The sequence below is a fragment of the Vombatus ursinus genome, unplaced genomic scaffold (assembly GCF_900497805.2).
Source record: "Vombatus ursinus unplaced genomic scaffold, bare-nosed wombat genome assembly UNPS02014789.1, whole genome shotgun sequence".
NCBI lineage: Eukaryota > Metazoa > Chordata > Mammalia > Diprotodontia > Vombatidae > Vombatus > Vombatus ursinus.
In genome coordinates this window covers 12764019-12791090 of record NW_020954567.1, presented here as the reverse complement: position 1 = coordinate 12791090, position 27072 = coordinate 12764019, and the positions used below count along the sequence as shown (strand labels likewise).

At 38.8% G+C, this 27072-nt stretch overlaps 2 protein-coding genes, 1 long non-coding RNA gene and 9 other non-coding genes across 17 annotated transcripts in view; 10 read left to right on the top strand and 2 right to left on the bottom strand.

Moving 5' to 3' along the window:
- The first annotated feature begins 231 nt into the window (after positions 1 to 231).
- Positions 232 to 309, top strand: LOC114047727. Its single transcript, XR_003569656.1, has one exon. It is a non-coding gene; the product is annotated as a small nucleolar RNA SNORD74 (small nucleolar RNA).
- Positions 310 to 1045: 736 nt separating this feature from the next.
- LOC114047733 lies at positions 1046 to 1106 on the top strand. Its single transcript, XR_003569662.1, has one exon. It is a non-coding gene; the product is annotated as a small nucleolar RNA SNORD75 (small nucleolar RNA).
- A 67-nt stretch (positions 1107 to 1173) lies between these two features.
- On the top strand, positions 1174 to 4911 carry LOC114047568. Of its 2 annotated transcripts, XR_003569631.1 has the most exons (10): positions 1174 to 1211; positions 1472 to 1502; positions 1730 to 1755; positions 2424 to 2461; positions 2901 to 2944; positions 3511 to 3586; positions 3966 to 3996; positions 4341 to 4378; positions 4577 to 4628; positions 4814 to 4911. It is a non-coding gene; the product is annotated as an uncharacterized LOC114047568 (long non-coding RNA). The 2 variants fall into 2 exon arrangements; XR_003569632.1 differs by lacking the exon at positions 1472 to 1502 and having other exon boundaries at positions 1177 to 1211.
- On the top strand, positions 1567 to 1637 carry LOC114047731. Its single transcript, XR_003569660.1, has one exon. It is a non-coding gene; the product is annotated as a small nucleolar RNA SNORD77 (small nucleolar RNA).
- On the top strand, positions 2288 to 2351 carry LOC114047728. The gene has a single exon (XR_003569657.1). It is a non-coding gene; the product is annotated as a small nucleolar RNA SNORD44 (small nucleolar RNA).
- Positions 2764 to 2828, top strand: LOC114047732. Its single transcript, XR_003569661.1, has one exon. It is a non-coding gene; the product is annotated as a small nucleolar RNA SNORD78 (small nucleolar RNA).
- On the top strand, positions 3363 to 3443 carry LOC114047724. Its single transcript, XR_003569653.1, has one exon. It is a non-coding gene; the product is annotated as a small nucleolar RNA SNORD79 (small nucleolar RNA).
- Positions 3662 to 3745, top strand: LOC114047729. The gene has a single exon (XR_003569658.1). It is a non-coding gene; the product is annotated as a small nucleolar RNA snR60/Z15/Z230/Z193/J17 (small nucleolar RNA).
- Positions 4046 to 4125, top strand: LOC114047726. Its single transcript, XR_003569655.1, has one exon. It is a non-coding gene; the product is annotated as a small nucleolar RNA SNORD47 (small nucleolar RNA).
- Positions 4429 to 4508, top strand: LOC114047725. Its single transcript, XR_003569654.1, has one exon. It is a non-coding gene; the product is annotated as a small nucleolar RNA SNORD47 (small nucleolar RNA).
- Positions 4912 to 4964: 53 nt separating the features above from the next.
- LOC114047566 (heme-binding protein 2-like) lies at positions 4965 to 8577 on the bottom strand. Of its 3 annotated transcripts, none has more exons than XR_003569630.1 (5): positions 7142 to 8006; positions 6071 to 6236; positions 5705 to 5897; positions 5252 to 5361; positions 4965 to 5028 (listed from the first exon to the last, which is right to left on the bottom strand). XR_003569630.1 is itself a non-coding variant. In XM_027868400.1 (5 exons), exons 1-5 carry the CDS (start codon positions 8012 to 8014, stop codon positions 5317 to 5319), a joined length of 615 nt encoding a protein of 204 aa, XP_027724201.1. In that variant the 5' UTR covers positions 8015 to 8577; the 3' UTR covers positions 5014 to 5316. The 3 variants fall into 3 exon arrangements, 2 of the variants coding, with proteins under 2 accessions (XP_027724201.1, XP_027724200.1); XM_027868400.1 differs by having other exon boundaries at positions 5014 to 5361; positions 7142 to 7277; positions 7940 to 8577; XM_027868399.1 differs by having other exon boundaries at positions 5014 to 5361.
- Positions 8578 to 10900: 2323 nt separating this feature from the next.
- DARS2 (aspartyl-tRNA synthetase 2, mitochondrial) overlaps positions 10901 to 27072 on the bottom strand; it is a 34252-nt gene continuing 18080 nt past the window's right edge. Inside the window, exons 13-19 of one of the 3 annotated variants that reach the window (XR_003569629.1) lie at positions 24439 to 24501; positions 22988 to 23140; positions 19340 to 19558; positions 18995 to 19105; positions 18362 to 18437; positions 17432 to 17859; positions 10901 to 11021 (exon numbers count right to left, since the gene is read on the bottom strand). Coding sequence is in view for 1 of the 3 variants with exons in the window: in XM_027868398.1 (XP_027724199.1) it covers positions 17528 to 17859; positions 18362 to 18437; positions 18995 to 19105; positions 19340 to 19558; positions 22988 to 23140; positions 24439 to 24501 (954 nt within the window). In the remaining 2 variants the exon portion in view is untranslated. Of the gene's footprint in view, positions 11022 to 13206; positions 13489 to 16356; positions 17860 to 18361; positions 18438 to 18994; positions 19106 to 19339; positions 19559 to 22987; positions 23141 to 24438; positions 24502 to 27072 lie in introns of those variants that run through there. The other 2 variants (XR_003569628.1, XM_027868398.1) reach the window with 2 other exon arrangements.

Here is a 27072-nt window from a genome sequence, read left to right as displayed (position 1 = left end):
GCAGGGTGCGGCCCAAATTCTTGCGGGTCTTGACGGTTCTCGCGTGGGCCTACGCCCACGTCCGCGCCCCAGGAGGCGAGCTCATTTTTAGCCGAGTCTTGAAGACGTTGGGTGGCTCCGGATTGGTTCGGGGCCATCCTGGGGATCGAGGCTGAAGAGCCCGAAAGGGCTCACCGGCTTAGGCCGGGGTCCTGAGGCCGCCGTTAGGGGAGGGCGCGTTTGGCTTTCAGGCCTTGCTCTGTGTGATGAAAGCAACGTTGGTAGGGACATCTGAGACTGATGATGAATGCCAACGTCTCTGATGCGGGGCCAGGGCCGAGCCAGCGTAGGGGGGCTGCGGAGGGCCCGAGAGGGAGGGCCACGTGGCGCCCTAGGGGCCCGGCGACGGCGGCCTTTCACTGGTGCCTCATTTACTGCCTTAAGAAACTGCGCAAAATGAACTAGTGACTCCGGCGTCTAGGGCTGAAACCGGCGGATCACGTGCTCTAGGCGCGCGAGTTTGGGCGGGAAAACCCGGCGGCTGGAGCCGCGCTGGATCGGGAGTCCACGCGTGATTGCTTGGCCATCCGCCTTGCAGACAATTTTTCCCCTTAAAAGTGGGGAGTTTAGTCACGATTATGTAATTTAAGAGTCGATATTTGCATAGATTGGTTTACACAAAACGTTGTTTTTGTTTTTTTTTTTTTTTTTTTTTAGGCATGGAGTTGAGAAAAGCCGAAGGAGTATGTCCCTTGCAGATTTTAAAGGCAAGCTATGTTGGAAAGACGGGCTTTAAGGGAGCTTTAAGGACTAGGGTCTGAACAGTCTTGAGTTCTTGGAGTACTTAGTGCAGTGCCTGACGAATAAATAGTAGTTAATTTTAGTTATGATAATTACTGCTCAAAAATAGCATTTATATAGTGCTTTAAGGTTTGTGGGGCACTTAACAAATATCTCAAATGTTAGTTCTCTGTAACAACTCAAGCTGCCTTGTGTGATCAGTTGACCTAAATATTAAAGCAGTAGTATTGGATGAATAGGTGTTGGGAGATTCCCAAAACTGTGAAGCCTATGATGGTTTAAGAGTAGTGGACAGAAATCATTTCTGACAATAATATACTGAGGCTTTGATATTGAGGGATAGTGATTGCATTCAACTTGCCTCTTTGCAATATTGAATCCTTTTCTGTGTATTGCAGTTACATATCATGGATGAAGTTGCTGGTGCTGATGTAAGTCTTGAATACATTTGAGTGAAAATGCAGCTTTGGGAAATAGTGCCTTGCCATTTTAGCATTTGGCCCAACCTCAAAGCTTTCAAAAGCATTAAACAACTGTGCTTTAATGATGAGTTTTTATTTGCTACTCTTGATCATGAATATGATGAGAACTATTACCACCTTTTTCTTAACCTGAAGCACTCAAACAGTACTTATTTGGAAATGTGAATACAAGGAAATAGTTACTTAATGCTATTTATTTCTATCCCTAGGCTCCCAAGTATTATAATTACAGGCAGACAGGTAATGACTAAGCTAAGTTTTCTTTGTATATTCACTATTTACTTAAATGATAACAGTAAAACAGATACTATGATGGTTGCATAGTTCAGCAGATAGAATAATGAAGAATACGTAACCTTATTGTCTGATGTGTCTGGCTTATAAAAAAACAATTTGCTAAAATTTCCACACAATCAAAGGAATTAAACCCCCCCCCCTTTTTTTTTCTTCCCCACTTTTACCTCTAGGAACTTGACAACTGGAAATAGAAATGGTAAGAGCTAAAGCCATTCAAAATAGATCACAGAAGCTGGGCTCAAGTGCCATGAATGAGTAAAAGCTATTTGAGGCCTATAATACTCAAAACTTATAAGTTTGACAAAATTAACACTAGAAACACCAGGAATACCAGTTGAAATAGCTTATTGTTTTACTTTCAAGCAAAAATTTTAATTTTGCCTCTTTTATCCTTATGGATAAAAAAATTGCACTCAGCTTGATCCTTCTAAAACCTTTCAGTAAAGATGCTAATAATGCCTGAGGTTGGTTGTGCCCTTGTTAGGTTTTTGTATAATTGGATTTGTTAAAACCAACAATATAAAAAGTGATACTTTTGACTGTTGATTAGGATATTTGTGTTCAAGGTTAGTTCACCAGTTTAGGGAGCAGTAGTTCTGCTGGTATTACACAGTGTAGAATAAAATTTTAAAATGCTATTAACATTTAATTTCCTGTTACCTAGGAAATAAAAGTGATGTCCTAGTTTCATAGCTGAATTTCTGGGAAGTTGACCAGTAGTCTCAAAGCCTGTATGATGATAAGCCAATAGACTGACTTTTACCATGGAGGTCTAATTAGCTCTAACTGAATTCAGGCATTGCTTTAAACTTTAAATGCATCTTCCTGTTTGACTGTTACTTAACTAAAATTGATCTCTTTTAGGCTTCAACTGAATCTTGAGGTTGCTGCAGTTGGATTTTGTAAGTGAATATTTTTTTAAGAGATATCCATTAGACAGTTGAATTGATACCATTTACTCATTCAGGAACAGTTGGTTTCAGATTCAACATGATTAGTTATGTAAAAGTCCATAAATTATTTAACCACAGTGGGATTTATTTGTAAAATGGGAATAATTTTGTAGGTAACAACTACCTAGTGAGGCTGTATGGATCATTTGAGATTTAAAGGGCATTTTCCAAAATGTATAGCAATATATTCAATTTGGATTTTGCGAGGATTTTTGGAAACTAAAATGTTTTCTAAAGCCGCTTAACAGGGTTTATAATGATGTCTTCAAATGTCTGACCTGAAATCAGCATGTAGATAAATCGTAGCACTGAAGTGCCCTGTAACAAATTAAGCACAACTTTCATTTCTCTGTGACAAAGTTACATTTAATGTAAACTTTTCATTTAGGTTTCCCTGGTCTGTCCAGTTGCTGTGATTATCACTTGAAATGGGTAAGGAGACTAAATACTGGTATTAACTGGGTAGTTTTGGGGAAATGTGTCCAGTGATTGGTTATGTTATCCAGATGTCTTCAAGGACTTTTGTTTCCTAGTTTAAAGAAAAAAAACAATTTAATATTTGCTGTAATACGTGTAGGAGGGGGTGGAAGGAGCTATAGCACTTGGTTTGATTTCTTTGGTATGCAGTCTGGGCTGTAGTTAACCCATTTTACAAATGGGTACCCATTTTTGCATGTAAAATTCTGACCTTTAAAGGAGGTCCTAGTTGAAAAAGCAAGTACCAAAGGCTTGGTTTTTTTACTAATGAATTAGTGATTAAGACTAATCCAAATGGCTTGTCATTTTCCTATGAAGTTCAAGGAAAAGGATATATAGGCCAATCTGTAAATGGTATGGGGCTGTAAAGTTGTACTGTTAGTGATGATTTGTATAGTAAAACAATGGGAATCTCTCTGAAAAAGAATGAGGATTTTCTTTTTCTGAAACAGTACAGTTTTTGAAAACATGTATAGACTGGACAATTCTACAAGAACTTAACTCCCATTATTTTTTGACAGATGAAAATGAATTTATCTGAATTACTATTGATAATGGTCTTGTCTGTCCTGAGCCAAAGGTGAAGATGCTGAATAGGTGATTATAATGTAATTTTAATAAAATTTGAGAAATTGCAACTTGGTTAAAATAAGCTAAAGGGGTGTCTCAAAGCTGATACAATGATGATAACATAGTTCAGCAGATTGTATGGTGGTGAACACTGCTTTTGTCTTTCGCTCCTATCTGATGTATCTGTTTATTAGAGATGCCAGGACTGTCTTTAATACCTACTTACAGGTATTAAATTACAACCAAATACTATTTTGATTTGAAAGTTGTTTTAAATTGTGGCGGTTATGCTGTACTGCCTTATAGTAAATATTCTTAGAATAGGGTTCTTATAGGTTCTTATTACTGTTTTCTTTGGATAACTTTGGCTTGCCCTGATTGCAATGTGCCTTTTTTTTTTTTCCAGCATAAAATGTCAAGGGATTGGAGAAAAACAAGTAAGTGAAATCATTTTAGTTCATCCAATTGGGTATTTTGTTTAATTGTAACCAGTGATGTAAAAGATTCTGCCAAATGATAGAATATGATTTCATTCATAAACCGTTCCATTTTTTTACACTGAGGTTACATTTGCAAACATGAATGCAGTGACATTATCTTACTAATTACTAGGAATTGCATAAGTTACATGAGGTTTTGGCTAGAAATGACCTGGAATGTGAGGGTGTGGGGAAAGCTGCTCACATCTAAGGAGACATGGCAAAATAGGGAATTCTCTGCATGGTAGGAGAGACCAAATGTCCAAGTTGAAACCTTCTAAAGTTTTGTCATTCTTTTATAGATGTGGCAGAAACCTCAGGAACTTGAATACTGTGGAAGGTAAGACCTTTTTAAACTAGATTTTGTTGATCTTTTGGGTGGGAACTTCTAACCAGTGATGTTAATGATTCTGCCAAATGAAATGGCTATGATTTCATCCATAAACCGTTCCATTTTTTTTTCTGAGGTTATTACAAAAATAAATGTTGATGCATGCATTCAAAAGCTTTGGCTAATTTTACTGTTTATTTCATATAGGAATACTTCCGATGAATCCTCACACAAATGAGACTGCTGGCCCAACTTCCAAGTAAGTTGAGGGGGGAGAACAGTAAATCCCTGCCCTGCCCTTGAGAATATGATGACATCATCCTTTACTTGAACTCTCTCACTGATAAAGTGATGAGAAACTAAGGTCTGATTAGGACAAAATTGGGGGGAAAGTATCTTTTAATTTTTTTTTAACTAAGGGTAGCCTTTTTTTTGCATTTACAGGTTTGGACCTCTTTGGGGATCTGAGAAGTGAAACAAAACACCAGTATGCTATTAAAGTGTACACAACAGAATTTTAATAAAGTGACATTGTACATTAATTGCTGTCATGATATTTCTTTAAAAACAACTGAATTTCAGATAGAAAGCTTAGCTCACTTAGCACCATTAAAGGGAAGGATGATCTCTGGCATCCACTCTATAGACTATGAGGTATACTGGAAGGAAAGAACATTTAAGTGACATTAGCTAAAGTGAGTATCAAAAGCCTCACTGAGTGAGCTTAGTCATTTTGAGTAACTAGGAAATTTTTTAAAGTAACCAATTTTTTAACAATAAAAGCTAGAATTTTATAGAGTACTTTAAGTTTGCAAAAACTGTACATATTATCTCATTTGACATGAAAATAAAAGAACTTGAAAGGAAATTGCAGGTACATACACATTCACAAGGTGCAAGTCAATGCCAGTTGAGGTCGAGTGCCCAGGTTTTCTTCATAGTGTCCATTAGACTAGAAGTTTGCCAATTTTTCCAAGGAAGTTCTTTGCCATCTGTAACTCAAAATATTTTCCACAATATGACTGCCTGGGCCTTTATTTAACTTCACCCCTCCCCATTTCCCATAATTAGGTTTGTGAGTTGTACCATTTTTATATTAGGTATCCTTACATTTGTAAGATGAATTGGATGGCCTAGAAATTTTTGTCGCTTAATCAGGGAATCTAGCTCTGGGAGATGAAGCCACTGAAGGCGTTCTTGCCCCTCCCCCCCAAAACTGCCACCACTTTGCATAAACATAGGTATAATTTTTTTTTTTTTAGCATAGGTCTAGTTTTAAAGGTGGGGGTAGTTTTAAGGCTATGGTTTAAGTCAGCACAAAGATTAAGCCCTTACCCACAACCCTTCTATCTCTTCTTTCTTGAAATACCAAACTTCATTATGTCTGTTGAAGAGTGTAAAAGGGCTGTTATAACCAGCAGTATAGTAGAAATCAGAATGAAAGGATTGACCCTCTTTCTGCAAAGTATCTGCCAGAGCTTTTGCTTCTTTGCTGAATTTTTCCACAGAAGCAAATCCTCCAAAAGACCTGTAATAAGATGAAAAGGTCTTTGCCTCAGTCACGGCACCTTAAATTGACATTCTGTTAGGGATACAGTGTTGATTGAAACTAGTACAATGTAGGATGAAGTCCTGATGACACATCGTACTTCCAAGCCAAAGGGACCTCTACCTTGCTGAAGTGGAAGCCCAAATAGCTACCTGACAAAAACGGCTGCTCCTTTCCTCTGCTCAAGGAACACATCCGGGTCTGTGGGCTCTGGTGGAGAATTCTGATGCTTAGTTGGTACAAAGAAGGAAACCTTGTATTCAGTGGTGCCAGGCTGCACCCGGCAGGTGACTGGCACTGTCATCTCAATCTTAGTCTCTGGTAAGAAAAAACTCAATAGTGACCTACATATATCCTGCTAAAACCACGGAAGGGCATTAGTTGAAGAGGCATCTAATGAATGGTCTTGCATTGGGAATCTTCCAAGAAGCAGGTGATGGAGAGGGTTTTGGATGTTTTGGTGAATCACTTAACCTGTATCTGGATAGATGCTGGTCTATGGTATGGTAGCATAGTGCAGTAACGGTTACATATATTTATGTATGAAAAAGTCTTTTATAATAGTCCTTTTGTTCAGGGAAATTTAGCCCAAGCCAGTTATTGAGTATACATGTAATACAAATTCTTGTATTTGTGCTAACAAAAAAAGTCAATTTGTGGAAAATTGTAAAAGCACCAATTAACTATCTGGGTATCTGGGACACAGTTACAAGAAGCTGTTAGTCTGGTTTGTAGACCTGGAATGTGACTAATAATAGCGTAGTACTTTAATTATAATTTAAGAACAGTCACCTTGGGCATAAAAGCAATGCCACTCCACAATGATCAAGCATTAATTTGGATTTAGAGGGTGCTGTAAGGATGTCAGCAGTGTTAAAACAAACTCTGGCTATAACCAGGAAAGCTTGAAGAACCTACCTAATTATGGTGAGACCTTATCAGTTACCTGTTAGGGTACTTAGTACTGGTCACCACCTTAAGTCACCTCAACTGCAAAACCTGCCTTCCAGTAATGGTAGCAGTTTATTCTAAGAGAAAAGGGCAAAATCTGAGATAAATGCCATTTGGTTTTGTAGCCCAAATGGAGATAGAAACTTGAATGGCCTCAGGCCTTCTGCATAGTTGGTCTTGTCTATGGAGCCCAGCTCTTGATTTAGGAATACCACTTGCAGTGGTAAGAAAGGTCATTTTGGGCAGAATTTGGGGGTTGAACAGCTGGATACCTGTCTCATTCTCTCCCTGGATGTAGTGGAGTAGTTTCCTGAACCCTTGACGAAGTGCCTCCTTCTGGCTCCCACCTCTGATCACAGTGCTGGCCCATATGCCAGGCTCATAATGCCGGAGTTCACATCCCGGCACCTGGGAATACAACCATCTTTCAGGATGTGCTCTGGTGGACAACCATTTATTTGTAATTATGTCAGGAAGTGGTCTTGTCATACCAGGTTCCCAAAACCGAAACTTGAGCTATCTCAAGTTTCCTTACTTATCTGATAGACTGTAGCGATCCATGAACAAAACCAAGCCCTACAGCTAACTGGACCCATAATGAACGGGTTAATTAGTTTGTCTGTAGCCTCTATTTCTCCTTATGTTGCTGATAAACTGGCTTACTTCAGAAGCTGATACTGGTAAGGTCTTAGAACATCTCTGCTCTGTGGTGAAAAACAAGATAGTCAAGTGACATAAAGAGTGGGGAACAAATATCACAGTACGATTGCTTAGGCCAGGTCTTGACTCTGCCCTAGTCTATAGTTAACCTCTGTCTAGCCAAATACTGAATGTTTTTGACATCCATCACTGTTTTAGCCAGGCAGGGTCCCCACCATCTTGGTGCACTTAATAAAATGCCTATTCATTTGAATGTAGACTACAACCCAGGAAAAAACCTCCAGTGTCAACTGTCCTGCAAACCCAGGATCCTTTTTCAATTGGCTCCATTTCTGCAGAAACCCATGATGATAAATCTCATTTCACTTCCCACCACAATTATCTCTACCCCAAATCCTGACAGTATTTACCGCAACCTCTGCTGGGCTCCATTTAGGTGACTCCAGGTTGTGGAACAGTAACGTCTTTTTTAGGCATCTGATCATGATGTCCACACTAGAGGAAATGGATGCCTAAGTGGAATCAGCTGAAAGAAGAGGCACAGAAAAAGGAGGTCTGACGTCCAAGAAGTGGTAAAGGGGCACCTTTTGTAGAATTCTGCTTTTTCTATCTTCTACCTACTTTAATAACTATTAAACTGGATGGCATATCAAGAGAAAAGTGCCACTCTTGAAATCAGTCTCCTATCAGACCCGCATGAGCTGCAGTCCAGGGCACTGAGAGGAATAGTAGTCATGGTCATGAACTACTTTGGGCAGTCTGAGAAATCATAAGAAAAGTGTCTTTAAAAGGTTAGAGACGGATGAAACTCAGATTTTTTTACATGGGAAAAGGTGGCTGGTGGAGACTATAAGGATAGTTAGTTTGATAAAATCTTAGGCAAAACATTCGAAGGTGGATTATTAAACAGATGATTTGTAAGCACATGGAAAAGAAAGAGGTGATTGCTAGGAGCCAGAAAGTGTTTGCTGAGAAAAGTCATCCCCAACATGTCCACTTTTAATAGAATCCCTATATTGATAAGTAGGGAACACTTGACACTTGGAAATCTCTCAGGATATCATCTTGAACAAGATGAGGAAACATGATTTGGAGGATAACACTGATGAGTAGCTTACTAGCTTCAGGCAGCTAACTTCTTGGCTCAGCAGATGGAGCACTGGCTCAAGAGTCATGAAGACTTGTGTGACTCTGGACACATCTCTTAACCTCTGTCTCAGTTTCCACATCTGTAAAATGGGGATAATAACAGCACCTACCTCCCAGGATTACTGTGAGGATAAAACGAGATGTTTGTAAAGCACTTAGCAAACCTTAAAGCATATAATACTATTAATAATGAATGACTCCAGAGAATGATGAATAATAAATAGCCTTGGATGGAAGTCTATAGTTAGTGGGCCACAGAACTCTGATGGACACCTTCTTGTCTGTTCAACATAACTTGAATTTTAAGGTCTACAAAAATTACTGAGGTAAGTAGAGTGGGCCGTTTCCTGTTTTACAGGTGAGACAACAGGCATAGAGAAGTGATTTGACAGCCATACACTACTACTACTACTACTACTACTACTACTACTACTACTACCACCACCACTACTACCACCACCACTACTGCTACTACTATACTAGCATTTATGTAGCACTTTAAGATTTGCAAAGTGCTTTACAAATATCTTATTTGATCCTTACAACAATCCTGAAGTGTGGGTGTTATCCCCATTTCATATATGAGGAAACTGGGACAGGCAGAGGGTAAATGACTTGCCCAGAGTCACACTCAAGTCTTTCTGACTCCAAGGCTAGTGCACTTTCTGTTACACCACAATGGTTGCCATGATATCAGGAAGTTAGAGAAGATGTAACAGGTATGCTTAACAAATTTGCAGTTACTCCAAAGCTCAGAGAAGTAATATTTTTGGGGACACAATCAAAACTTAAAATGATTTTTTAATAGGCTGGGACTGTGGGCTGAAACTAATAGCTTATAACGGCATTGAGGCTTTTGGTACAACGTGTAAAATGTAAAAACATTGTACTGAGGTTTGCTAAATGAATGGCATAAATATTGGGCAGGGAAAAATTAGCTTGATAGATTTCATTTGAAAAAGACACGGGAAGGGACTTTGAGGATGGAATGTAGTATATATCAGATGGAGTCAGCACCCTGGTGGTTTGGCTCAACTTTTTCTTGCTTACAAGGGAGGTGAATGTGTATATGTATGTATAACAGAGGAGGTTTATATCCAGAAATGATGTAAAAGTGAAAAGAATCCATGAAAAATTTTTAACTAAAGACTCCTACATACAATTAGAAAGGACCTTAGATACTGATTATATCTTAGTCGGCCACAAGGTAGCAGTGTGATGTAGCTGTTGTAGAAAGGAACACTGGTCATTTAAAAACAAACAAACCCAAACCCTTTCTTGTAATAACCTGTACTCTTCTCTGCCTGCTCTTGCATACATACATCTGTGTTCTAAACCATACGTGGAAATATTAAGTCAAGTTCTGCTTGGCAGCCAGTGTTAATTGTTTATGAGTTCTCTTCCTATAGGCCAGAGAGTTCTGAAAGGCTTCAGTGTCAGCTGAATAGCTGAGGGACAACAGGTAGGCCAAGATGACTCAACAGCTACCCTGCCAGTGAAAGCTGACTGGCTTATTGACTGCCACCTCAAAAGAGAAGAGACTCAGGAAACACCAACATCTGAGAGAAGGCGGTGGAGGAGTAGTAAGTTTTAGTAGGATCTGTACCACTATTTCTTTCTAGTACTCTATTTTACCTAATACACAAGGTTATTGTGAAAATCCAAGGATGTATAAAAGAGGTGAAAGTTCATAGGATCAAAGTCTAGAGTTGGGTCATCTGCCCAATTTCTTTTTACAGATGAAGAAACTGAAAAAAAAGAGATGAAATACTTTGAAATACTTTGTTCAAGTTCATATAGAAATTGAGAGTTGACACTAGGCCAACAGCTTTTATTTAGTATTCTTGTTGCTATTATTTTTCTTGCTCATAGCAAGAGATCAACATTCATTGCTTCTCAATTACTGGATAGAGCAAGAAAGATAGCTGAATAGGCCATAAGCTTTTCACCCTTACAGTCAATTCAGCCATCAGGGAAGATGAAAGCTGATCAGCAGTCTAATTTATTTGGGCAGTTTTATAATATTTGACTTATTAACCAACCATTTGGTAACAACCTTCAAACAACTTCCAAAATTAAATCTTTCAAAAAAAAAAAGTCTTATACTGTACCCTGACTGCAAGAGGCCTTTTCCTTCCATTCCCTTCTTTCCTCCTCCTCCCATACCTGCCTGATTCCTAGAACTGGAAAGAGATTAAGGAATTGTAAATACTTACATCTGAAAACACAAGCTCCCTGGTCCCTGTTTTCCAAAGTGCAAACACATACCCAGATGTATGTGTTCGAGTATGTGGGAGATCACTTATGTCACTGTTGTAAGACTAGGACACTCCTTCCATTTTCCTATTGGTGCAAACAAACTGTTATAAGAACCAAAGCATTTTAGGCACTAGCACCCACATATGGCCCCTCTGGGTTGGTATGCCATCTGTTTAATTAATGGAGCCTGAAACAAAGCCTATTGCCATGGACATTAAGAGGAGCACAAAGAGAGTATTTGTGTGTGGCTGTTCTCAAGCATTAAGGTTCAGAAAGCTGGTATTACATAAGATGGCTTCTGCTCGCCTCCAAGTAACATTTGTCCATTAGGATACAGATGACATTGCCTTTAAAAGGACAAGCTCCTAATTTTCATCTTTTCACAGTGCCCCAGGCAACTTTCTACAGCTACATTGCATTTCAGTTGGTGGAGTTTCCTCTGGGTATTCTCTCATACCAATGAAATCACAGGGTCTGGATTAACAAGGGTTTACAATAGGTTAACCGGAAAAATAAAAAAGACTTGAGACAGAAAATCGGACTAAGAATTCTTCAGTTCGACCGGCTCCATGGGAGCTACTTTATTCTACAAGCAGAAGAGAATAATCATTTATATAGTTTCTACTATGTGTGCTTTTTTTTGGGGTGGGGGAAGGAAGGCAATTGGAGTTAAATGACTAGCCCAGGGTCACACAGCTAGTTAAGTGTCTGAGGCTGTATTTGAACTCAGGTCCTCCTGACTTCAGGCCCAATGATCTATCTACTATGTCACCTAGCAGCCCTGTGTTAAGTGCTTTTTACAAATAGTTTCTCTTTCGATCTTCACAACAACTTTGCAAGGTAGGTGCTATTATTATCCCCATTGTACAGCTGAGGAAATTGAGGCAGAGGTTAAGTGACTGGTCCAGGGTCATACAGCTAGTAAGCATGAAGCTGAATTTGAACTTAGGTCTGCCTGACTGAAAGCCCATTGCTTCACCCTAGCCTAAGCTCAGTAAAAGAATAATCACCACTTACCAAGATTGGATTGATTTTTAGGAATAAGCTAGTGAGGTATAAAGACAATAAAGCCAGAATATAAAATAAGTAGAGACCTCAGGTTTGCTTTAATAGGAAGACATTCCAATTCCATGGTTTAGACCTAAGTTGATTCAGGGCCATACATGGTATGCAGCTTCTGCTTTTCCCAAACATGACTTCAAAATTTTAGGTACGATTTAGAAATGACTAGAGCCACAATACATACACTCAAAACATTTTATTAGGCTGCAAACATTTAAAGATGCGTTTTCCAACAGATTGATGGTACAATAATGATGCATCTGATTCCAGCAAACATACCAGGTGTCTGGAAAAAACGTATGCTGAAGGAAATTTTAGCAGGGCAGCTAGGTGGCGCAGTGGATAGAGCACTGGCCCTGAAGTCAGGAGGACCTGAGTTCAAATGTGACTTCAGACCAAATACTTGACACTCACTAGCTGTGTTACCCTGCGCAAGTCACTTAACCCCAACCGCTATAAAATAAAAATTGAAGGAAATTTTAATTCTTATTTGCAACCTGACCTCACCTAAGTTCTTTCATCCTCTGAGCTTTTAATTCAGGCAAGTTTGAGTTAACATATTTAAAATAGCTGTATGAACTTGGGCAAGTCACTTGGATTAGTTATCTAGTATAACCCTTTCATTTTAGAGATGAAACTGAGGCTCAGAGAGATGAGCTTGACCACCTGGGGTTTGGGGTGGGTAGGAGTGGCTATCATGGACAGCAGCTGCTGGAGGAGGAAAGAGGAAAATCCTAGAACCCATATGTAGAAAACATTTATAGCAGTATTTTTTTTTTTTTTGTGGTGGTTGTAGCAACTGGAAACTAAGTAGGTATTCATCAATTGGAAAATGGCTGAACCAACACATTAGCGTATCATAGGATTTAGGGCTGAAAGGGGCTGTGACGGAATATTATTTTTCCATAAGAAATGACAAAGGGCAGCTTCACAGAAGAGCGAAGTAGGCAAAAACAAGAAAACAATTTTCCTGATAATTACAATAATGAAAACAACTTCAGAATTCTGACCAACACAGTGCCTTATGATCTGAGGAGACTGCTGTAGCTGCATGTTTTTCAGCTCTTGGCAGGAAGGTGATGGCTGTTGTTAGTTCTTCGATTCTGAAGAGACCAGTGACATCGTGGGTGATGTCTTGACTTGCTGGTGAATTGTATTTAAGTGAGGCAGAGTTGCACAAAGTCATCAGCCTCACTCTCTCTTCCAGAGTCACTGAAGTCCAGTGGCAAGACAAAAGTCAAGATGACTGGTGATGGCCTGGGATGTAGTGGATGACCTTGCTGTCTCTGATGTTTGCCCAAGCTCTAAGATCTCCAGTTTCTTGGGGCCACAGGTGAGAGCTGGGTGACATGGAGACACCAAAGGCGGATGAGCAGCCCTGCCCTCATACCAGAGGTGCTAGTCCTCCTGAGCACCCCACACAGTTGACAACAGACACAGCCAGTGTGCAGATTGTTTGGCTTTTGTACCTGTATTAGTGAAGGGAGAGCTATTTGGGGGAGGAGTTGTGATAATGATGCAAAAAAAGAGTATCAAAGAGATATTGAAAAGATATATAGAAGAGGGCAAAAGGAAGTTCAGAAAGAGACATTGGAGAGAAGGGAAATTTTGTTACTATCATGTGAGATTTTATATTTACAGAATATTTTATGTATTATATATTTTTATATTATATATTTATATATACATATATAAATATATTTACAGCTGCTCAGTTTCATAAGCAATCCTTTCTGATGTTCTTATACTGAAATGTTTGTTAAATTCATAATAAAAAATATTAAGAGGAAGATTCTAAGGGCATGAGTGAGAGAAAGGTCATTTGCTGTTTATATTGTAATAATCCAAGCCCTGCCTATGAGAAAAAATCATGGGATTTGGGACGGAGAACAAGAGTTCTATAAGGCAACGTGGGTGGCCTTGGTGAAGTGCTGACCTAGTTCCAAACCTGCTTCTGACACCAGCTGTGTGACCATAGGGCAGTCATTTAACTTCTCTAAGCCCATTTCTTAATTGTAAAATGTGGTTTCGGAAACCTTTGGTAGTGATACTTTATAGGGTTGTTGTGAGGCTCAAATGAGATTAAATTTAAAGTGCCATACAAATATTAGTAATATTATTAATCTAGGCATTATTAGCTAGAAGCCAAGTGTCTCTAGCTAAAGGAAGTAATAAGTTCTCTTATAAGCTCCATAAATCTTCATGGAGGAGATAAGACTTTCAGCCACTGTGCAAATTAGAGGAGATAGAAAATAGTGAAAAGAGGATGTGGGAGTCTATTAAATGGAAAATGATATTTTAACAGATGTCTCTGACAGAATTTTACAGCCAAAAAAACTCCTAAAGACCATCCAGTCCAACTTTCTCTTACAGATGATTATCAGTTTCTGTAGAGAAATGTAAGTACTCCGTGGTCACCTTGAGCTAATTCCTTTCCTGTAAGGAAAAAAGTATGGGGCCAGCCAACCTTAGAATGACCCATACCTAAAAAAAGTTAGTAGAAAGGGCTCTATTAATTAATACAGAAAGACCTAAACTTTTACAAGGAGAAGGGAAAGGGAATTCTTGGAGTAAACAAACCACTTGCATAAGACCATTGTTTCTAAAGCAGAAGGGCATAAAATGAATCCATCAGACATGGGAATAGAAGTATCAGATGACAACAAGGAGAAATTGTTCACAGGACAAGAATCACTGCAGGACAATGGCTACCACTGTTCTCCCCAAGATGTAGTGGCCAGCCTCTCTCCACCCCTCTTACCCCCCACTTAAGCATGTATGTTACACAGTTATTTCTCAGGGTTTTGGCTGGAATCGAAAATTTTGGCTTCAATTTGAAATTAGTTTAAGAATTCCCAAATGGATTGAGAATTCCCAAATTCCCCCAAAGCTGTTAAACTGTACATGCCCTTGACCAAATGATACCTCTACTAAGTCTATACCCTAAAGAGATCAAAGAGAAAAAAGACATGTATACAAAAATATTTATGGTGGCTCTTTTTGCGGTGGCCAAGAATTGGAAATTGAGGAGAAGCCTATCAATTGGGAAATGGCCGAATGAGGTATGGTATATAAATGTGATGTAATACTATTGTGTAATAACAAATGATGAAGGGAATGGTTTCAGAAAAACCTGGGAAGACTTATATGAACTGATGCAAAGTGATGTGAGTAGAACCAAGAGAACAATTCATACAATAACAATAATATTGGAAAAGTACTTAACTTTTAAAGTCCTTTTAAAGAACTCTGTTCAACACAATGAACAACTATAATTCCAAAGGACTCATAGGAAACATGCTATCCACCTCCAGAGAGAGTGATGGAGCAAGAGTGTCAACTGAAGTCATTTTCTTCTCTTTTCTTTCTTTTCTTTTTGGATTTAACTATGACAGGAATTTGTTTTGCATAACTATACATATTTGTAATGGCTTTTATTTTTCTTGCCTTCTCAATGGGTAAGGAAGGGGTTGGGGGGAGGAGGGAAAGAATCTAAAACTGATAACCAAATAAAATTGAATTAAAAAAGAAGAGAGGATTCCCAAATTGAGCTATTCTTAAAATTGCCCTAGGATATCTCAAAAGTTAAACTGCTGGTGGATATTTAGCTTTAAATGACTAACTAGAGATACCTTGATCCGGTAGATGGAAATACAGAGAGATTTGCTGGGATCAAGTCCTGCTGCTGTGACCCAGGGCAAGTTAACTTCTCACATTCTCCTAGACTAAGTCTTGGAGCACTTGCCCAACTGCATGTGTTTTGGGGGTGTGGTGGGCCAGGGGAGGGGAACAGAGACGGGACCTTTCTGTATCTATAGAATCACAGCTCTAGTTCAACAAAAACTCCAAGACTTAAAAGTGGCAGAATATTACTGAATTTCAGAATAAGCATTTTTTTGGAGGACATGAAAAAGACTTAGGCAACGTGACTAAATTTTCTGGAATCTAATGTTGACCTCTTTGAAATTTTGGGATACTGGTAGCATACCAAAGTTTTTGTGATGCCAGGTTTGAGTTTTTTGTCAGTGTGTAACAGACATGGTGAAGATATTTCATAATATCAGGAAATGGGTGATTAGATGTTGATGAAACAGAGACAGTTGGAAAAAATAGGATTGCTCTAATGAAGGTTTTCCATTTACTTTGGAAAAACCTTCAGTTGGTACTGAGCAGGAAAACACAAGTACTTTTATGTCACCATCGAAATCCTCCCATTAAAAATGTTCTGGTTACCAAGTGCCCACCAAAGTAAGGTGAGCCATTGTTGGCACGACAAACTTGAGGGAAAAGCATCATCTACTAGTTAGCCAACTTTTCTATAGTATAACCCTATCCATGTTATGTACAACTCAAAACATAAATGAAGACAAATTTTATTCACAAAAAAAAATTTTTTTAGCTGACTAGATCATAGGCCCAAGATTTATATCTCTTGCCTGCAAGTAACCTAATAAGAAATAGCCAGGTACATCAAGCTATTTTAAAATTCTGGACCAAATGTATATAGTCCAATTTAAGGTAAGTCAGAGAAGTATAATTAATCATATTCCTGTTTGTATTTCTATTGTCAACTCTAATCATTAATTAACTGAACCAACCTTCTTCTGTTTCATTAATACCATTAAGGTCACATTTATAAAGCGCTATTTTATAGGTCATGAAATGTTTTCCTCACAATAATCTCCTGAGATTGGTAATTTAGGAACTGTAGCTGAATGTCACAGTCCTGACCCTGCAAGGCACAGACAGTGTGGCCGTCAGCACCTGAACCCTTATGTTCTTTCTACTATGTCATTCACATCTTAATTAGTACTGTCATATAATAGTGCTTTTAATGAAGGCCAAGGATCACATCTAATGATTAAATTGTTATTCTTTAAAACAACATAAACAACTGATCTATACATCTGTTGACATTAGTCTTTGCTTGGGCTTTCATCATAATATACAACTGATTAGCTGCCTCTATGTATATATTTTTGGTAGTTAATAATAGCACCTAACAGATGCATAGCACTTTAATTTTTCAATGCATATTATCCCATTTAATCCTCATAACCCCCTCGTGAGGTAGGTGAACAAGTGGTATCATGATTAGTTGGCAGATATAGCAACTGAGGCTGGGAGAGGTGAGATGACCCTGGGGCACCTGGACCTACAGCCGGGCCTCCTGACTAATTTCTCGCCTGGTACTCATTCTTCCTCCCATACTGAAATTAAAACATTAGAATTTAGCCAGTTCTACCACGGTGATAGTAAAACCACACTGTCCTGACCCTTCACAGTGACTACAGCATTTTCCACCCCAGACACAATTTTGATCATTTTTGCTCCAAAGGATGCCGGAGTGGGTAGTGACTGGGTGTACTGGAGAGGCATGATTAGTGGGCACGATGCCATGATGTACTCAGAGAGGAGCCTTTCTCACCTACCCTCTCCATCCAATGGGCATAGAATCTTTCAGTCTGTGGCACCCATGTGCTCTATTACTGAGAGAAAAGGAGACACCTTCCATATGTTCCACTCCTTCATTGGTTATCTGGGTACTTGCTGGACTTCCTTCTCTCCAAAAGTTCAGGAGTTTGGCCCAAAGCCAACTTTTCCAAGGGATTCTCAGTCTTGGCAAGGCTTGGAAGGACCAACTGTTGTGAAGACTCCGTTTCACAGATGACAGACTTGACATCTTTCCTGTCTGTGACTTCTGGCCTCCTGACCTGGATATGGTAGGGCTCTATATCTTCAGGAGATACATAATCCGGGGCATTGCTCATCAGGTCATGTCCCCGGAAGGACTTTGGAAAGGCAATGACATCTCTTATGCTTGGTACTCCAGTGACAAGGCACACAAGTCTGTCTAGCCCTGTAAGTGAAACCTCATGTTACTTAATAAAAGCCATGTGACTTGGGGTTAACAGACAGTCAGCTTTCTATCCAAATTCTAGATAATTTTCTATGTGAAGTCTTGAAGGAGTCAAATATAATTTACTGAATACCTTAAGGGTTTTAGTTGGCTCATGAATCCAATTTGTAGGAACATTTTTTCTTTTTGAGACTATATTCTTTTTTCTACACTCTCATTCTAGAGCAGTATCCAAGATCAATATCCAAAAGCTATTACAATAAATAAAGTTTTGCTAAGAATTTACTGATGGCTCTTTGTGGACTGGGCAATAATATACTACTAGGTAACATAAACATAAAAGAAAACAGACTTCTTGTTGGGGTATTTATAATCTGGCTGGGCTGCCTGAAATTTGTCCCTCTTCTTGCTTAATGAGGTACAAGGGACAAGTAGCTCTTGCAAACATAAGGTAATCAGCACATTGTTTTTTAGGTGAAAGGAATGATTTTTATGCACTTACCTAAAGCAATTCCTCCATGGGGGGGTGCCCCAAAATCTAAAGCCTGAAGTAGGTGAGAGAGCAGTTTAACATCCTCCTGTAATTCCAAAAAGCCAACAGTCTTAAAGCTGCACAGACTTTCCCTTTCTACTCCAAGGGAATCTAATAAAGAAGTCCAGAAATTCCATTCATCTTACATTCATTTCTACCTCAATCACCAATAAGATACCCCTCTTTCCAGGATATAATTCTCGATTTCCTCAAGCCTTTCTTCCTTAAATATACTCTATATTTTCTAATAACCCTAATTTCCAGAGTACTGGCTTTGCTTTAAATCCTAGAGACTTGTCATATTTCAAATTCAAATTAAGGCTGTTGTAATGAGTGATATTAAAGCCCTTTTAATTTTTCTCCCTTCTAAGTCTTTTCACCATCATTTCAGATTCATATTCTAAATGCTCTGTGTTTATGAGCAATGTCTCAAGCTCAATACAGGACTATAAAAAACTGTAACAGCAGACTACAAAGCTAACTTTGTAATGTAAAATGACATTGGTTTACTTGGATTAAAAAATATCTTCGATTAAAATAAACTTTATCAAATGCCAGGATGTTGCATGGAAGGTTGCAGAGGAACCCAGATGGGGAGGTTACCTTTAACACTGTTTCCAGGACATACTGTTGCTGCTCTGCATTGTGAATTCGGATGGAGCCACCTCCTATCTCACTGCCATTCAGCACTAAATCATAATGCTGGCTTCTAACCTAGAAAAGAAGTGGGATTTTCATGTAATAAGAGGTCGTTGCCCTGTCTTGATTCAGTTCTTTAAGTAGAAGGTATTGTAAGTATCGAATGAGTGCCAGTTTGCTAATTACTCACTCAAAACAGGCAATGTGTGGAGCAGTTTAATTTCTTCTTGAATTGCTAACAGTGAGAGTCAGTATTGAAGACTCTGATGCAGAATTTCTCTTTTTATTTGAAAGTATAGAAAACGGTACCTTTTCTGGCTCAGTGTAGAGGAGGTGGATGTCGCTGGGGTGAGGAGCAGTAAACGGATGATGGGCTGACTCTAGTTCTGTGGGATCCTCTTCCTTAGGAAGGAAGAGTGGAAATTCCACCACCCAAAGGAAATGGAACACAGTTGGGTCACGAAGCACTACTCCTCTGGCCTCTAGAAGGTCAGCACATTCCAGGCGTAATTTTCCTAACACAGAACACTGTGAATGACAGGTAGAGAATAAGTAGAGGGAAACCCAGTTAACGGGCACTCAGATTGAATGCAGGGGCTTGGCACATAGCGATCTAGTGATAGTCCTTGGAATTTATAGAGAATTGTGTGACACATTGGAGATGGCTGGGAAGTAGCACAGTGGGTCTGAGACTGGGCGAGAGTAGGTAGAACCCTCACTAACTAGAGCCCAGGATCATAGGAGAGGGAGTCTTTATTATTTTCCATAAAACCAGAACCTGCTATCCTTGAAAACTGGTTATAAGAGCATATACAAGCCAAAAAAACCCCACATGAATAAACAGTAACAAAGAAGCAATGTGTTGCAGCACTTGAATATTTAGTTTCCAGAACATGGGAGAGTAGGATGGTTGTTTTCAAGTAAAGGGCTGTTGTCTAAGAGGGTTCACATCTAGTTTGTTCTTGTCTTTGGCCTCAGAGGCAAGAGCTAACAACAATGGATAGAAGGTGTAGAGGGGCACATTTAGCTTTTTTTTAAATTATTAATTTAGTTTTCAACAAAACTTTTGAGTTTTTAAATTTTGAGTTTTAAATTTTCTCCCCTTCCCTCTCTTCCCCCCTCCCCAAGATGACATGCAATCTGACATAGGCTATACATATACATTCCTATTAAACATATTTTCACATTAGTCATGTTGTAATCAAGAGTTAGGACCTATAGGAGGAACCACAAGAAGGAAACAAAACACAACAGAAGCAAAAAAAAGAACAAAATAGTATGCTTTGATCTGCATTCAAACTCCATAGTTCTTTTTCTGGATGTGGATAGCATTTTCCATCAGGAGACCTTTGGAGATGTCTTCGATCCTTGCATTGCTGAGAAGGGCTAAGCCTATCCAAGTCAGTCATCGCACAAGGTGGCTGTTACTGTGTACAATGTTTTCCTGGTTCTGCTCACTTCACTCAGCATCAGTTCATACAAATCTTTCCAGGTTTTTCTGAAATCTGCCTGCTCATCATTTCTTATAGCACAATAGTATTCTATTGCATTCATATACCACAACTTGTTGAGCCATTTACCAATGCTAGGCATTGAGGGGCACATTTCCATGTAAGCTAAGGAAAACATTCTTGGCAATTACAGCTATAAAGAAGCAGACCTGTCAGCCTCAGGAGGTAGTACAATCTCCTTCACCTTCGGTCTTCAAGCAGGGGCTGACTGACCACTCACTTCAGACCTTGCAGAGCAGGGGGTTGGCAAACTACAGTCTGTGGGCCAAATGTAGTGCACTGCCTGCTTTTGCAAGGCCACGCAAGTGAGCTAAGAATGGTTTTTACATCTTTAAATACAATATACAACACAATAACTTTATTTAAAAATGTAAAAACCACTCTTAGCACAAACTGTACAAAAGTTGGCTGGTTGGCTAGCTTTGGCCTGTGGCCGTAGTTTGCTGACACCTACATGTGGAAGAAACTCCTACGTAGGTATAGGCAGGCCCAGGCAATCCCTGAAGTCTTCTTCAAATACAAGATTCTGTTATTTCAGAACTTCGGGGGCTATCTTTGAGGAAACCCCCTCCCCCTACCCTCTTGGAATGTTTAAAAAGCTGATTATATTCTTCAAAAGCCTGATTTCTAGATTTTCTTTCAAGGAAAGTCCAGGAGGAATTAAACAGGCAAAACAAAACTATTTTCTTTGGCTCACGTCACTACTTGGCCTATTTAAATAACATTTTCATACTGAAAATGAAACAAAAAGACGACACAACCAAATCTTTTAAATGAATTCATTAGCAATAAAATCTGTAGCTGTTCAGTCTTCTCCACGTTATTGCTATTATAAGAGAGATTATGGGTTACATTTGGCTTTCAAGTTGTACTTCAGGACCCCGTGTAAGAGACAAGATTAGAAGAATGAACTTCCTAGAAGTGCAGACAATTACTATAAAAGACAGATCCTATACACTAGCAAGAGAAATCCTATACTTCCTGTCACTAGCCCCCTTCTCTCTTGCCATCCAGGAGCCCACTCTCCACTTTGTTTTCCCCCTTTGCCTGGCTGCTAAGCTGAGAGTCACCAGCTCTATTCCTTCTGCTGGGATGAAGGACCAAAGGCCTGATCATCCACTGAACCTCTATATCCAGCTGACACACTTATGAGCCCAAGGACCTCTGGGTCCTGCTAACTGCTCCAAGGAACTCTGAGGACTTTTGGGTCTTTCCATCTCTTCTGCAGATGTTGTTTCTCCCAACTGTGAGGTCCTGGACAACAAGGATTGTCTCATTTTTTCTGTGTGTATCCCTAATGCTTAGTTAGGACAGTGGTTGGCACATTTGTTGTTATTCAATCGTGCCTGACCCTTTGTGACTCCGTGGACCACAGCACACCAATGCTGTTCATGGTGTTTTCTTGGTAAAGAAAGTGGAGTGGTTATCCTTCTCCAGTGGATTAAGGCAAATGGAAGTTAAGTGACTTGCCCAGGTTCACACAGCTAGTAAGTGTCTGAGACAGGTTTTGAACTCAGGTCAGGCCCAGTGCTCTATCTGAGCCACCTAGCTGCCTGGTACATAGTAGGTTCTTAAAAATGCTTTTTTCATTCATTAATATTGAAATAGACAGAGATTTAATCTATGTGCAAAATTGTAAGAGAAGGCTAAAGGTTATCTTTTACTGACAAAGAGAACTCAAGGATGTTTTTCTTCAGGTACATTATGAAATATATTTAAAAAAAACCCAGGAGAACATTGTACACAGTAACAGCCACACTGTGTGTTGACTGACTTTGATAGACTTAGCTCTCCTCAGCACTGCAAGGATCTAAGACAACTCCAAAAGACTCATGATGGAAAAAGCTACCCACATCCAGAGAAAGAACTATGGAATCTAAACATAGATCACAGCATACTATTTTCTCTCCTTTTCTTTTGTTGTTTTGTTTTGATTCTTCTTTCTTGTGGTTCCTTCCATTGGTTCTAATTCTTCTTTACATCATGACTAATGTGAAAATATGCTTAATATGAATGTATAAGTAGAGCCTGTATCAGATTGCATGCCATCTTGGGGATGGGGGAGGGAGGAAGCGGGAGAAAATTTAAAACTCAAAATCTTATGGAAGTGAATGTTGAAAATTAAAAATTAATAAATAGTGTAATAAGAAAAGGAAAAAAAAGAAATATATTTAAAAAGTTGAAGTGAACATACATTTCCATAGAGATGCTGGGATTAACAAAGTACTTTCAAACAAATAAGCACTCATTCACAGGGTCACCATTTTATGGAAATACTACCCAATTTCTAATGTGTGCTACATAAAAAGGAAGTGGGAGCCCCTGCTATAGCCATAAATCCTGCCATAGGCTACTGGGCTCAATACAGACCTGACATATGTGACTTCCTCTTTAGGAGAAGTCTTTGCTGGGAGTTGGGAATGTGGACGTGTGTATTCTTTCTTACCGCCTTCTTGTGCTCTCCAGCAGTTAACAGGAGCACATCTTCCTCTTGGGCCCCCATTAGACTGATTAGGGCTGTTTTCTCCTCTTCCTTTAAGAGCTTGGTAAATGGAGACTTCCCACTTCCACTGGTTTTCAGAAATAAGGGTGAAACCTCCTACAGGGAAGAAAAAATCATGTTGAGCCTCTAAATGCCATCCAACAAATCTGGCAAAGGGCTTTTGCTGAGCAAGCACTTATTTTCTGTTTAATTTACGTTTTTTATCATTTTATAAATCAAGTTACTGGAGACACTATGTTTGGGAACAGTGGTCAAGCATGTGTTTGGCTCTCCTGAGTCAAAAGCTCTGAAAAAAAAAACCCAACTATAAACAGAGCTGGTGAAGATGATCTTAGAAAAATGCAGGCACAGTCTAACAGAGAGGAGAAAAATAGGCCTAAAGGTCGGTAGCTAGTGATACCTTCTCCTTGAGAAAATGTGTTCAGGGTAGCAATTTAGGAAGCCAACTTGTTTGTTAAGTCAGATAACAACAGTAGCTAACACTTATCTAGCACGTGAAGGTTTGCAAGAGGCATTAACATGTCATCTCATGAGATCCTCATGACAACCCTCAGAGGTGGGTGCTATTACTGTCCCTTTTTTACAGATGAGGAAACTAAGGCAAACAGAGGTTAAGTGACTTTAGGGTCACATAATAAGTGTCTGGGGCAAGATTTCAACTCGAGTCTCGACTCTAAAGAACACAAGGTTTGATTTTTAAACCATTAAAACCTAAGAATGATGCAAAGAGACATGACTAGAATTACCTGGCAAGGTGAAAGAAATAGGATTCCCTAAAATAACAAAACTTCCTCTGCTAGATATGGCTTGATAGCTCAAGTGAATTTTAAATAACTAATAATAATGACTCATACCATATAGTACTTTATGTTGCTGTTCAATTGTTTTTCAGTTGTGTCCAACACTTTGGAGCCCATTTGAGGTTTTCTTGGCAAAGATACTAGAGTGGTTTGCCATTTCCTTCTCCAGCTCATTTTACAGATGAGGAAACTGAGGCAAACAGAGTTAAGTGACTTGCCCAGGGCCACACAGCTAGGCAGTGTTTGGAGCCAGATTTGAACTCAGGAAGATGAATCTTCCTGACTTCAGGCCCAGAATTCTGTGTGTCACCTAGCTGCCCTTACATTGGCTTTAGAGTTTACAAAAACTTTCCTCTCCACAACTCTGAGGCAGAGGTCCAAAGATCATTATCCTCATTTTAGAGACAATGAGACTTGGAGAGACTGAATGACTTCCAGCTTAAAAGTGGCAGAGCTGGATCTTGGGCCCAGCTCTTCTGGTTCTAAGTCCAATGCTTTTCCCATGACAACAAGATGACCCTCATTAAAAGTTCTAGATAATGCAAAGGAAGATCATAAAAAGCCCCTAATACAACAGACACATTACCTTCTTACCTGATTAAAATGGTTAACAGCAAATTTCTTAATGACCTCAAAGTCTTTACTTTTCAAATATTTCTGAAAAACAAAGTGAAGAGGTAGAGCTCTCAATAAGACATATGGTTTCACAAACTTGTGGCCCTTGTATAAGATACATTAAATGGGACTTGAATTTTTGCCATTTTATAATACAGAGGAATTCAATAAAACTAGTTTCTGTTGCTAAACGATAATTACTTAGAATTTTTTGGTACTATATTTATTTCAGTTACATATCTCACATTTGTTGACCTTTTCTCTTTGGGGTGTGGGGACTCAGGAAGTGCTATATTTTTCACATAGTCTCTGTATCACTACTATACTCTGAAAAACAGGTAATACCTCCTAAATAACAGAATATTCATAATTTGAAGATTAAGAGCTTTTAAGAAATTAAGATTTCTTGTCTTCTGTTTTTACCTGTATTTATATCCATCTGATTAATTTTTTCTATTAGAATCATGATCATCATTGAACATTTACTCAGTGCCTATTGTGCCTATTTTACCAGGTGCTAGAGACACCTCCCTTCCCTCCAAATGGCACTCTAGGAGGAACTTCCAGGGGAGCTGGGAAGACAGAGTCTAAGGATTAAATGATAACAGTTTATTAACTTTTCAGAGGAGCATAATCTGAGGTATATGTTAGCTGAGGCAGGTGAACTGTATAAGTACAACTACTTTCCAATTTTAAGAAGTTATTTCCAGGTAGTGATATGCTGGTCAATGTTTAACAACCAATTTTCTGGGGGAAAAAAGTATATATGGTACACTCTCTGCCCCTCCAATTTATTACTTATTTTTTGAAATATTCACTTAAGCAATTTTAAGTTCCAAATTCTCTCTAAATTCTGTCCATCCCTCTACCCATTGAAAAGGAAATGTGATACCAATTACACATGTAGAATCACAAAAAATATCATATTTGTCACACTTGCAAAAAAAAAAGCAAGAAACATAAAGAAAGTAAAAAAATTTATGCTTCAATCTGCACTCAGACTACATCAGTTCTCTCTCTGGAGGTGGATTGCATTTTTTATCATAAATTCTTCAGAACTGTATTGCTGAGAATAGCTAAGTCATTCAGAGTTGATCATCATATGATATAGCTGTTAATGTGTACACTGTTCTCCTGGTTCTGCTCACTTCACTTTGCATCAGTTCACATAAGTCTTCCTGGGTTTTTCTGAGAGCATCCTGCTTGTCATTTCTCAAAGTACAATAGTATTCCATCACAATCACATACCACAACTTGTTCAGTCATTCTCCAATTAATGGGCATCCCCTCCATTTCCAAGTCTTTGCCACCACAAGAAGAGCTGCTATAAATATTTTTTTAAATATAGGTCCTTTTCCTTTTTTTTTTTTTTAATCTCTTTGGGATACTGACCTAGCAGTAATGTTGCTTGGTCAAAGAGTATATGCATTATTTTATACCAATCTGGGCACAGTTCCAAATTGCTCTACAGAGTGGTTGAATCAATATATAATTTCACCAACAGTGCATTAGTGTCTCAATTTTCCCACATCCACTCTAACACTTGTCATTTCTCTTTCTGTCATATAATTTGGTAGGTGTGGGGTGTTAGCTCAGAGTTGTTTTAATTTGCATTTCTTGAATCAATATTGATTTAGAGCATTTTTTTCCATATAATTATAGCTTTGATTATTTTGTCCAAAAACTGCCATTCATATCCTTTGACCATTTATCAACTGAGGAATGGCTCTTATTTTTATAAATTTGACTCAGTTCTCTATATATTTGAGAAATGAGGTCTTTTCAGGGAAACTTGCTGTAAAATTTTTTTCATAGTTATGATTACTATGTATTTCCCTCCATCCTATTTTTCCTGTTTATCCCACTGTCTCTCTCTCTCTCTCTCTCTTAATTCTATCGATCTTCAAAGGTGTTTTGTTTCTATCTTTTACCTACCCCAATCCACCCTCCATTTTTTTTTAGGCAATTGGAGTTAAGTGACTTGCCCAGGGTCATACAGCTAGTAAGTGTCAAGTGTTTGGTCTGAGGCTGGATTTGAACTCAGGTCCTCCTGACTTCAGGGCCGGTGCTCTATCCACCTAGCTGCCCTTCCATCCTCCTTTTCTGCCCAATATACATATTATGTGCAAATGGGCAATAGTCAGGCATTCTAATGTTCCATAATTAAGATACTTTTGTTGATGTTAATTCTTTCTAGAAATCTAATTTCTTTGAGCTAGGATTTTGGTAAGGCAACTCTGTCGCTAATGTAGAGCAAATGTACACTATCTGTCAATGAATATTAATTTATCGTATCTAAAATGAGTTAACTGTTCCTTAGGGACCTTCAGCATATCAAAAACTTCCCAACAATTAGTCTTGAAAATTGAAGAATAAGTCATTGTCTATCATTTTGTTAGGTTTTAAAAATACTATTTTGATATGCTAAAAGATTAATAATGAAATCAGCTAAAAATATTCCAACCTCTCTTCAGCCCAGAGGTGTCAACCCTGCTGACGGATAATAGTAGGACAGGTCCTAGATTTGTATGCCTTTTGAGTGGTTAAAGAACTTGATGGGGTGGGGGTGTGTGTGTGTGTGTGTGTGTGTGTGTGTGTGTGTGTGTGTGTGTG

What these genes read in the sequence shown, in the direction of transcription:
- LOC114047566 (XM_027868399.1), bottom strand. Translation starts at nt 7,358, where the DNA reads ATGACAAGACCACTTCCTGACATAATTACAAATAAATGGTTGTCCACC. An exon ending in CCAGGGAGAGAATGAGACAG is followed by an intron (nt 6,237 to 7,141) that starts GTATCCAGCTGT and finishes TTTTCTTACCAG; the next exon opens with AGACTAAGATTGAGATGACA. An exon ending in GGAGCAGCCGTTTTTGTCAG is followed by an intron (nt 5,898 to 6,070) that starts GTAGCTATTTGG and finishes ATCTTATTACAG; the next exon opens with GTCTTTTGGAGGATTTGCTT.